General features: G+C 35.8%; 1 protein-coding gene across 1 annotated transcript; it reads right to left on the bottom strand.

Annotated features, from left to right (window-relative positions):
* Positions 1-12,209: 12,209 nt before the first annotated feature.
* LOC149277654 (neurotrophic factor BDNF precursor form-like) lies at positions 12,210-12,971 on the bottom strand. The gene has a single exon (XM_089502636.1). The coding sequence runs from the start codon at positions 12,954-12,956 to the stop codon at positions 12,210-12,212; it is 747 nt and encodes a 248-aa protein (XP_089358762.1). The 5' UTR covers positions 12,957-12,971.
* Positions 12,972-13,224: the final 253 nt, after the last annotated feature.

The raw sequence follows: 13,224 nt of genomic DNA, 5'->3' as shown, positions 1-13,224 counted from the left end.
GGCCCACTGGAGGCAACCATTATATTTAGTCATGTGATATTTGGACTCCACCCACTTATCTCATCCCTAACTGCTCTGGCTGCTTTATGGCAGTGAGATACAGATTCCAAAATTGCTGAGACAGCTTATATTGTCATGGCCATACCTAGGATCTTTTCGGGTTTTGCCCCACTCCCAGCACACTTCCCCTCCAACATTTTTGTGTGTCTTGTGACATCAGTGGGACCGCCAGTAACATGAGCGAGATGACATCATCGAGACCGGCCATTGACGTCAGAGGGACCTTCTACCCGCATCCTGCAAGGAGGGCTCCAGAGCCAGAAAGTTCCCAGGTTTGGTCATGGCCAGTATCTTGATTATCAGGACTGCTTATCAGTATGCATATAACAGGCAGTAAGATGGTGTTCTGCAGAAATCTCATGATGTCATAACCATCTGATGACCCAGTTAATATCTGCTTAAGATGGCTGCTGCAATCCACTATGACTCCCTGAGCACCCTTCCTGAAAATTCGGCTCCACGGGCAAAGATCGCGATGAATGTTATTTTTAACCTTCCATGAAATAGTTACCTTCCATAGGCTGAAAAATCAATAAGCAATGTGTGATGTATGCTGTAAAGAACCAGACCCTTCTATCCACAGATTGCATGTAATGTATTCAAGCCACAATTCATATGTTCTTTTCACATGTGGTGAGACATATTGAAATGCTAGAGTAATTTTACAACAACATTCAAGTATATGACAGTGATGTTTACCATAAACTATACTTTGGAATCCCTCCCAGTCTGTCCCATTAGCATTAATGCAAGAAACGTATATCGATAGATCAGAACATAAGGCTCAAGTTTCACAGAGTGACTTTTTGTATCACTTAATGCTTGTAGTGTGGTTTGGTTCTTTCACAGCAAAAGTTATAAAAACATTTGTATCATACGTGTTAAAAATTACTTTTTTCTTCTTTATAATAGAGAAGAATAAGAACCCACATTGTTTTTAAATATATATAAAATAAAAGCCCCTGAAAAGCAGCCATTACATACCCATAGAACTTTCCACATTGTTTCATGTTGTGTGTTGATGTTCTGACACTATATGCACAATATATGTTGTTTAGTGTTCTAACAGATACCACATTGGCCATAAAATAGACATCTTACTGGACATAAACCAATAACTCTGAACCCAACCTAAGGTCCAACAAAAATGTCTTCTTAACTAATTTTTTTTTTTTTTTTTTTAATGTGAAACATGAAAATACATACTCGGTAATCTAAGGTCATAATCAAATCAGCATGGTGGCTGCAGCATCATCTTTCCAACATAGTCTGAGAAGCTTGTCAATGCAGATCCTGGGCTCTGAAACTAAAATCAGCACATTAATCCCTATTTTAGAAGGGATCAGACCTGGAGAACAAAGACATGTTTCAATGGCTGAAAAAAGACGCAATGTTCTTCGTAATCATAGGTGGCACTCAAGAACATCCTGGTCTAACAAATTATTTCCTTAAAATTATTTGTGGGAAAATGTTTAGGCAATTACAACTCTCAAGTTTGAGCTTGAAAACTAAATAACCAAGATGTTCTCAACAACAGCCATCTTTGATAATAATAATAATAATAATAATAATAATAATAATAATAGCCATCTTTGATTCCTCCTTCGTGAGTTGCCTGATGTCGGGGTCTGGAATACGATGTCAAATTCAATGGCTTGGTAACATTAGTTGGTGTGAAAACGGAATCTCTAGTGGAGAGGACAGCACCTGCACAGACCATTATCTCTCCTTGCAGACCATCATCCTACAGACTGTAAAAATGGTTGAGGGACCCAAGTAACAGTTGATGTAAGCATCTACTATAAACCTGGACCTGAGGCGATGGCTCCTTTCTTCTCATATTAAAGATGGTCATTTCGTAAAGCCTTAAAACATCTTTTCTCAGAAAAATTAAATTTAATCGCTTGGGTTACTGCCTTTCTTAGAACACATGTGAATCCCATTGACACAGTTATGGCCACATATGTCATCCTCCCACATCTTGTTAGTAACATAGATTTTCAAGGAAGATAAAAAAAAGAATAATCATTCAACTTTTCTTGTCTTTTGACATTCATGACTTCATTTTTGATCATGTTCCAGCTATTGGCATGTTATAAGTCAGAGTTTTGAAAGTTTGGGGTGTGATAACCGACAGTCAGTTCATTGGCAGTGGTCTAAAACCCATAATCATAGTCTTCTGTATCTAATTCTCTCCAAAAACAGTGTCTCGAATTAGGGTAAAAATGCTTGTAAACAATAGAATGAAAATGATGAAAGCTACTGGTTTCCATAGTTTTCTTCGAAAATAATAAAGGATAGGAGATACGTTAGACTTATTCATTGATAACAGACCCTGTTGGTGAGTATCCACATACAATTTATTTTAATAACTGCCTTCCCATATATTTAAGATCTCATAACGCTTTATTAAAGTATGTTTTAAATAAATGTTTGATTGATCCTTGCCTGTAATATTTTGTCCTCATTTTGTGCTTTTGGTCAGAAATCTGTATAATTTATTTAAATAACTCGAACTATAGGAACCTGCAAAAAAAACGAGCTATGTGTGGAATGTCTCTTTTATTACTAGTTTCGAAAAGCCTGCAAAAGAGCAGCGTTATTACCAAACGCACATGTTTCAGTGTTTTATGATTGAGCTTTTGGTTCCACTTATCTGAGTGATTCTGTGAATCTATGCAATGTCCAGAATTAAATACATAGGTAAAAAAAAAAAAAAAAGCTTAAAACATAAATAGGTGGGGAACCGGAAATATGATATTATGTTTTGGTGAGTAATGTTTTACTTAAGATCTAATAATCTTCTTTTCGTTACGCAATATCAAACATAGACCCAGAAACGTAGAATCTTACAGAGGATAAGAGCCATTCAGCCCGAATAGTCTGCCCATTTTTCCTGATGTAGAGGCTCGGACCTTAATCGGTCCTTGGTCTGGTCTTAGATTGAGGATAGCTCTATGCCAATCCCATGCTTGCTTAAATTTAGGGTCAAGCATATTTTAACTTAGTCTGAATCAAGAAGTAGATGACATGTCCATAAAAAGTAAACCAATTTCTTTTACGAAACTTGTCGAAGTCATTAGCAAAATGAATGGATGAAGGAGACCCTAAAGAGTTTCTGTTTTGGTGACAGAAGCCATTGAAACCAGTTTTATGAGTGGTGGGACAGTGTTGTCATCTAAAGAATCATTCTTTCCCATTTAACCTGTAATCCAAGGTAAGTGGGTGGCTCATTCGGCCACTGGTCCACAGGACATTTGCCCAGTTTCCTGATGTTCAGTCCAGGTCTACTTAGGAAGTGTTGAGAAAATGTGATTAGCATTTATTATAAAACACTTTTTAGAGCACATCTATGTCTGGAGGGTAGAAGACAGACTTATTGCTCCAAACCTCACAAAGCAACACATGAATGGCAAAGTGACTATAATTAAAAACTTCATCCCTGTCGAAAGAATGGCTCAATTACTGGCCACCGCCGTGTGTGTCTTGTGAACCCGTCCTGTCTGGCTTTCTTTCTCCTCCGTCTACTTGTGTTTCAGTCATCCATAAAGTAGCATGTTATTGAAGTGGTAAACCAACAGTAATGTTGAAACACAATTTACTCTTGTACAGAAGACATATAGGACTGAGATTTCCTGCAATCTGGAAGCTTGACGTTATATCTTATTTTTTTATGGAACAGGACTATTTTTCTTGAACATCATTTATGACCAGTATCGGAAAGATTTAGAGATTTTACAACCATACAAATCATCAAAAAGCTCTTTGTTGTATTTTATTGATGGTATACGCTTCTGTCACCAGAAATCTAAATTCTTTAAGTTTTCATTTTTTGTGAAATTGTGTGGAAAATAAATTACATATTTTTTCATGTTTTTTATTTACATTTTTTTATTTTCATAAACACTGAAAATCATTCACCGCAACTACGAAGCATATTAATTAATTTTTCTTTAGTACAACTGTCTAAAGAAGATATGTTTTCAATTTCAAATAAAATCTAAGATCTTTTTATTTTTATTTTTTTTTAACAAATAGCAGATTAGGAAAATCCTATTTAAATTAATAAATAAGTATTTTTACGTAGGTTTTTGGTTAGAGTGTCATAAATAAACAGATTTAGCAAGTTCTGTTCACATTATTTATACAATGGAGAACTTCTATGTAATGTAATCTCTCATCGTAAGATTCTGCTGCTGAAACTTTTGTTGTTTATTCATTCAGTCACTTCCGACTCTCCGTGACTTCATGGACCAGCCCAAGCCAGAACTTCCTGCTGGTGGTCACCATCCTCAACTCCCTCGAGTCCGTCACCTCCAGAATATCATCCAATTGTAAGTTTAGTAGTGTTATTTATTCTTAAGAGACTCCTCACACTGATTGGAGACAATATATTGGAAAGGATGATATATAGAAATTTCTCATGTATGTGCCCTTGAATATTCCTGTCATGGCGCACGTATAAGTGTTCGTTAAATGCTTCTTTGACACTAGTGTGATAGCTGAGATTTTCTGTATTTCCAATCCTAAGGCAAATGACAATTTTGTTTAGAGAAAACTACAGTTGAACACTAGATGGAATTTGTTTCCACCTGAAGGAAAATTGACTAAACATGCAGTCAAAGTATTGCCACTCATTAAGCATCATGGTGTATACAATGGAGCCACCTTGCCAAACATGTCAAAGAAAAGTATCTTGTTATCGTGTTTTATCAACATTTCTAAAGGGTATTATTTAAGCAAAGCCCACAAGCCATGTCTGAAGGCCTCTCCTCTTGGACCTCTGGGACATGTTCATAACAGCTGACCATCATCTTCTCTACCTCTTCACTTGTTTGGTATCCGAGACAGAACTTGGTCCTTATGTAAAGTTTTATATATGGAACACCACCTGTAAGCTCTGCTATTCTTGTCATTATTTACTATAACTCAATGTTAGGGTAAAATCTTTTATCTATAGCATCTAAACCATATTGATATTGCATATGTCCCTCTTCTATCAGCACATGGTCATTGTGCCTGTGCAGTAATTAGTTTACACAATTTGTTCCTCAGGAATTGTTCATTCCCAACAAAGATTGTACCCACTGCTGAAATATAGAGATACCATTGCATACAGTCAAAGCATTTGGTCTAATTATGAATATAGATTGAATGTTTCAATTCTTCTTCTAACCATTATGCCCTATTCTGTGCCAACACTTTTTAACCAAACCAGGAAAAAAGAGAGACCTAACTCTAAGCATTGGATGCTAATGGCGTTATTTGACTAGAATCACCTGAATAGTCATTTAAATACCTAGCCTTGTACATGGTTGGATCTGTACCCAGAGGAGTTTAAGGACTTTTGCTTGGGCTGGTGCTAATACCAGATGAATTCTGATGACCTGTGCTTTGGCAGGTGCTCACAACTTGTGGATCCTGAGCAGGATTGTATTTGGCACCTGGGGCTTGTCCTATCTTTGCACACCCCCGGGTAACTCACTACTGCACTGGCACACATTTTTATACACACTCTCACATTTGCACAGATGTACACACTCACACCAACGGTCTTGCATGCACACATACTAATTAACACGCACTTACATACACTTACACATACAATTCATGCTCAGACATATTTTCACATCCATGCTCACACATGCATGCTCCCACACATTTTCACATCCATGCTCACACATGCATGCTCCTACAAAAACATTTACACATCCATGCTCACACATCCATGCTCACATACAAACATTTACACCTACATCTTTGCACACACATGCATGTTTGCACACAAACATTTACACATACATCCTCACACAGACACTTATATATATACATTCATACCCATACATACACATCCATCCTCACATATATACAACCATTCTCACAAATGAATGCTTACTAATACATATCCATGCACGCAAATTTACACATATACACACTTACATACACACATGCTCATACACAAATACATGCACACTGGGCAAGCAGCCTTGCGTTTCTCCACAGGGTTCTTACTTCCCTCGTCACAAGCGGTTGGTCCGGCCTGGATCTATGCTCTGGTCAATTTTAAGGACCTATACTTTGGATGGTGCTGATACCAGCTGGTTTCCGAGGACCTTTGGCTGGTGCAGAAACAGTGAAATCTGAGGACGTGTGCCTCATAGGGTGCGGGTACCTTATGAATTCTGAGGACGAATGCTTACTATGGTGCTGATACTTGGGGAAAATTAGGACCTACACTTCAGCTGGTGCTGATACCAAGTAAATTCTGAGGACTTTGGCTTTTGTGAGTGCTGATACTGGGTACATTTTGAGGATCTATGCTTTGGTCATTGCTGATACAGGATTGATTGGAAAGACATATGCTTCAGGGAGTGCTTGATCCAGGATGAACCTATAAAATCTATGCTTTAGCCCATTTTGGAACTGAGTGGAATATTAGGACTTATTATTTGGATAATGTTCTATCATAGCTGGGTTTCAAGAATGCTGGTATACCAACATAGTAGTGTGTTCACGGACATTAAAGTTAAAGATTTAATGTCATAGGCTCGTCATCATATGAAACATTTCTCCAGGATTATTTTGAATATATCATTGGATTAAAAGTGTATGTTTCGTAAACAGAAAATTATAGTATTTTTGTGAATAAACCCTACAGAAACAAACATTCTACATAACCATAACAAGATGTTCATATTCAGGTTAGCTTTAAGAAGCCCTTCACAAATTCCTGCCGTGTTACGCTTGATTTTACACTCGGTAGGCTTGACAGTTATAGCAGAAATGTTATGCTGAGTGAGGGATTTATTAGTGACGTTTTATCCAATATAATGTGTTAAAAAGACTGATGTTTTTTACTCCCACAACTGGAGTAGACTTCATTAAATGGACCTCCTAGATATTCTTCATTTTCACAGCACTGGTTTAAGTTTTATTTTGTTGATGAAAAAAAATGCTCATAGCTTTTATTACCTTTACCTTTGACAAGCCTTATGAGGCTGGTGAGACTATCCTCACCCTCAAGGAATCGCACACAAAAAAAGATTAAATCATTTCATTTTAGCAAGGTGAAGGTTCCTTTAACACATCAATAATATTCATTTTAGGGTGCATAGTTCCTCTTTCAAAAACTTTTTGATAAAGTGAAAAGTAATTTTTTATAATTATAAGAGTAGGGCAAAGATCCCCATGAGTGTGTTTTTTTGAGGAAAAAAAGGTATACATTTATATATATATATAATATATATATTTTTTTATTAATTATTATTATTATTATTATTATTTTTTCATTTATTTTATTTATTTACACACAACTGGCACAGTTGTTTTGATAAGTATAGTTTAGTGGATCGTTACTTCTTTTAAAGACAATGGATTTTGAAGTCAAATTAAGAAAATGACACGAAATTTGCCCATTTTTCCATAACATTTTGGACAACAGATTTAACCCCTTAATTTATCTTAAATAAATAAATCAAAGATCCAGCAGTAGTGGGGATAATAACATAAAATGAAGAATGTATTATCAAAAATAAATTATATATACATATATATATATATATATATATATATATATATATATATATATATATATATATATATATATATATATATATATATCTTGCAGAAAAAAATAACATGGTCCAAAGCAGAGTTTTTTTTATATTTTGAAAATATATTTAAAAACATTAAAAATTTCTATTGTTGAACATATATTATATGTTATGTAGTACACTTAAATAGAGGTAATCCTATTTACAATATGATTCAAATGCTTTCAATTTAAATGCCAATCTCAAAGTTTCAATAACATAATTATATAAATATACTTAACATACAATAAATATTTGTTACACAGCGTGAAAATATATACTTTTTTTTCAGTTAAATAACAACAAGGCCACGTACATCAAACTTTTTTTTTTTCCAAAGTGTCTCACATTAAAGAGGCGGTAGGCATGTGACATGCAGAATATACCTTTGCCACAAACAGACCACAGCAAAACAACAAGAGGGGGAAAAAAAACATTAAAATTAAAAAAAAAATGAATAGTGAGAAGTCCGTTTTTGCAGCCCATTTTAGCTAAAACTGCCAAGCCTACTGTTAGAGGTGGATTTGCGTGGCATGTAATAGCTCTGTACGCCGTCGCTTTTGGATTTTAACTTCATGATGCCACGTTCAAGAAAAACATCTAACTGCCCCTCAATCTCATACATTTTGCATAATCAGGCATAAGTTTATGTACTGTATATATATATATATATATATATATATATATATACATATACACACACTTTTATATGTATGCACATATGTACATGTATACACATACTCCTAAATACATATTTACACATCATATATATACACACACACACACGATCATATTTATAGATACATATCAACCACATAAATACACAGACAGACAAACACCACATGCCTGGGAAATTATTTGAGCTTGACAAGACCCTCTGGACCTTTGATAAATGTTTTAATTTAAAAGTATGTTACTCGTTTCTCAGAATCATATAGGAAAGCTTCCTGCAATGACTGCAGGGATTGGCTGTTTGTGGGTCCGCCCACGCGGAACTGTTCTAACCAAGGAATTCCTGCTTAAATACCACTCCGTGAAATTAAATGATTCCCCACCTGATTCACTTATGTTGGAGCAGAGATGGCTTTATGTCAGTTTGGTATGACTTGATTTAAACCAAATGAAACCTCATCAAAGATTACATGCCTCAGGGTACATACGTAATATATATATATATATATATATATATATATATATATATATATATATATATATATATATATATATATATATATATATATATATATATATATATATATATATACATATACACACACACATCTGTATATATAACAGCACACATGTATGTACATATGGTTTTGCATTGTGCATAACTATCCCTTGTAACTTATGTATTTAGGTCTTTCATGCATTTTATTCCTGGCTTTTTTTTTTTTGTTATAAATATTTTTTTTTATAAACAGAAAACCCTGTATCTAATTTAATTCTCTTGGAAAGACAATTTGTGATAAGCCAGTGAAAATATCCATTTTATTAAAAAAATATATACTTTTAAGGCATCTTCCAGCATCTGACGCTTTTTCCTCCATCTTAGAAGAAGACTGGAATTCTTATTTTGTGTCCTTATTTATGTTCACCCACCGATTATATTTATGTCTTGATGGCACCCCCACTGTGGTGAACGAGAGTCATCATACCTGTGCAGAATGCATAGTAAATTCCTAAATAGCCTCATGCAAGATTTTAGTCCAGCTGCTAGACCGACTTAAACGTTGCGCGTACAATTCTTTTAAATGTCATGGGGTAGCCATTGATACTAATCCCTCTCCGGACGCTATAAATTGACTTAACATTGCAGGATCCTTCTTAAGTTGCTAAACCCAATTATTTGACTTATGTTTGTTATACAAGAACATTTAGCTAAAATCCAGTCGAAGAAACAACCATCTGCTTTGAGATGGTTCATTGAAGTCACATTTTTAGATATACTTGTTGGCTTAAAAACTAGGATAAAGTCTTCTCTGGCATACATAACATTGTTAAAAAAAATCCAGAAAATGCTTTTCCTATCACAGTATTTTGGATGTTAAAATTTTAGCACAAGGCTTAAGCAACTCGGTGGAAGAGTTATGGGATACGTTCAATGACTACCCTTTGGATTGGGCAAATCTGAATCCACTTAGGTTTATAATATTCCGATATTGAAAAACATATATGATAATTAAATGCGAGAACTATTATAAATTCAAGAGGGGGACCATTGCCGCGGCCCTGCTGAGTGGTCCCACTAGTATTTCGACACATCGGGGGTGATTGGACACAGTGACCTCTGTCATCCATGATATCAAACGTCTACGATTAAGAATCCCCAAATTTCGATGCTATTTCCTGTGCTTCAGGAGGAAGATGGTTAAGGAATCACTGGCATTCCGTAACAATACAGCTTTGTTCTACAAAATGAAATTCAGCAGCTTGACTCGACTCGCAGCACAGTAGCTGATTTTGTGCTAAACTGCTGACAGTTGAAATGTTTGACAAGTAACCCTTTAACCATCATCAGCACATTGCTCATCTATCTGTCGCTCCAGGGACTAACATACGAAGACAAGACGTCTTCTTCTCCCCTCTGCATGGATCCGGTTATTAAAAAGAAAGAAAATGGAAGATGTCTTCTTTCTTTTCTAAATACCCAAACATTTCCAGGTTTGGAAAACCCTTAGAAGAGATATATATATATATATATATATATTTTTTTTTTAGTAATTGTATGTTTTATTCCCTGTACACTAGAGGAAATAAGGATTATTTGCGATTACAAATTCCTGTTGACGCTTAAGCATGTACAACAGAAAATGTCTTCCCTGGCCTGACACCCCCCCCCAAACATATATACATATGTTTAAACCTTGTAAATTCCATATGTTATGGGCACTTTTAATATGTTTCTTAGATATGCTACACAATGCTTTTATTTTTTTAATAAAAAGGAACACATTTCTGAAGTTGGATTTGCCATCCGACAATACTAGGCCCACAAATCACGGACTGGACAGCTTCATGGTTAAACGCCTCCTAAATTTGCACAACTTTAACCTTGAATGCCAAGATATTCAGCAAGAATCAGCCAGGTTTTTTCTTATGTTTTTTTTTTCCCCCCAAGGGTGGGCTAGAGAATATATTTTTATTATTTTATATGTCCAGAACTTTATTTTATTTATTTTTTATTTCTCAATGTTCAGTTCAAAATAAATACTCAATCCTACGTTCAGAAGCATGTTTTGCATTGTTACAAAACTATGACTTACTTCATATTGTAAAGTGCCCACGTGCACTCTAAAACAAGCAAATTTATTACCGCTTTCCTTGGAAACATTGTGATCACTGCAAGTCTCATTTGCTTTCGCATTAGCATCAAGAGGACAGCGTTATGGGGCCAACAGGACATAGACAAACAATATTCAGGCAGCATTTGCATTGGAAATATCAACACAAAACAGTGACATGCTGGCAATCTTAACAAGACTTTCCAAAAGGACATTACTATCAACTGCACCTCCGATTTGTCAGATTCTTTTTCTTGTCTCGCAGAACTGTCGCAATTTTGAAATTTTTGTTCAGAACAGGCTATATATCTTCGTTCCTCCCAAATAATTATACACATTACCAGTAAGCACACGGAAGGCCGTTTAAGAAGATCCGAAAACATTACAACATAGAGTAAGTCTAAGAAATAGAACTTGGATTCCAATGCGTGTCGTAAACTTTAACATGAACATTGGTTTTCAATTGCCTTACATTTTTATTTATTTATTTATTTTTTGATCAGTAGTCTGATTCGAGTTTGCAAACACCTTCACAACATACAAAATGAAATATTTTTTTCTTTTTTTTTTTTCTTTTTGCCAGAACACGTATCCATGACAAGCTCTTTGCAACTTTTTCCCCCAAAAATAACAAAAATAAAACAAAAACAGTAAAACAGAAAACAAAAAAAAATAAAAATTAAATTAAAAAACAAGAAAACAAAAAAAAAAATTTAAACAGTAGAGCTATGACAACAGCACCTCGACATTGTTTTAAGTCCAACGCGATCAGAAGTTAAAAGCCGTAAACAGATATAATACCAACAGGAATGATGATACTGTTTGAAATGTAAACGGTATGTTTTGGTTCGAATTTCGTTTGAAAGAGGACAGAGTATTATCAATTTCACAACTGAAGCAGCATGCAACTCTCGCTTTTAACTCTAAACTGTTTCAATTCTTGGCAACAGCAACAAACCACAATGTTATTGAGGAACATAATGCAGGCTTATATGTATTTACCCGTATGCTGCTGGAGGGGTCAAGGGAAATAATGCACAGCAATGAAATTCCCATAGCTCCTCCAGAAGCAAACAGGAGGCATTGTGCGCAGAAGACGCAGTAAGGTTATGGATATGTTCAATAAATAGATTTGTAGAACCACCGTACTGTATAAACTTCATTTATACATGCAGTCCATAAAATTTTTTTTTCTTACTGAATAATTTACCCTGTTATGTATATATACAAATAGATATTTTCTTCTCAATATAATCTATACAAGATAAATTCACTATCTTCCTCTTTTAATGGTCAGTGTACATACACACGAAGTGTCTATTCTGATAAAACGCCAGCCAACTTTTCTTTTGCTATCCATGGTGAGAGCCCGCACGTAAGATTGGGTAGTTCGGCACTGTGAGTTCCAGTACCTCTTGTCTATGCCCCTGCATCCTTCTTTCATGTAACCCATGGGGTTGCACTTGGTCTCATAGAAATATTGCTTCAGCTGCCCTTTGGGTACAGGAACTTTTTCAAGAACAGTAACCGTCTGCCCAGCCATGTCCACTGCGGTTTTCTTATCTGCTGCAGTTACCCATTCGCTAATACTGTCACACACGCTCAGTTCTCCACGTCGGGCAGGGTCGGAGTGGCGCCGGACCCGCATAGACATATTTGCAGCATCCAAGTAGTTTTTGTACTCCTCAAGCAGGAAAAGCAGTGGAGGCTCCAAAGGCACTTGACTGCTCAACATAACTCGAGATGAATACATGTCAGAGTCCTTGTTCTCCTCGCTTTGCCTTATATTCTGCTCCTCTTCCAGGAGTTCCTCTATGACCTGTTCAAAGGTATCTGTCAACGACGGGAGTCCCCCTCCTCTAGAAGCGCTCACAGAGCCACCTATGCTTTCCAAGGTGCCGTGGGTCCGAAGACCCGGATAAGTCAAGCCACTTTGTCCTCTGACACTGGCTTCTTTCATGGGGGCAGCTTTCATGCAACTGAAGTATGAAATAACCATAGTAAGGAAAAGGATGGTCATCACTCTTCTCACCTGATGATACTGTGTGGGGGGAAAAAAGGACAAAAGAAGAAGAAACAGAATTAATTCTAAACATCAATTGGGGACAAGCTCTTCCCAACATATTTATAAGATATTGACAAATCTATCATTATTTCATTGTGTCATGGGACTTCACCAAGCCATTTACCATGTTGTACCAATAGCGGCTTGAGGAACCTCTAAACAAAGTCGTAAAACACAACACGTAGGGCACAAGCAGTCCTAAGTTATACAATAGTTAAAACTT

The sequence above is a fragment of the Sceloporus occidentalis genome, unplaced genomic scaffold, assembly GCF_023333645.1.
Source record: "Sceloporus occidentalis isolate IW3139 unplaced genomic scaffold, rSceOcc1.0.p SCAF_207, whole genome shotgun sequence".
Taxonomy (NCBI): Eukaryota; Metazoa; Chordata; class Lepidosauria; order Squamata; family Phrynosomatidae; genus Sceloporus; species Sceloporus occidentalis.
This window is presented reverse-complemented; position numbering and strand designations above follow the sequence as displayed.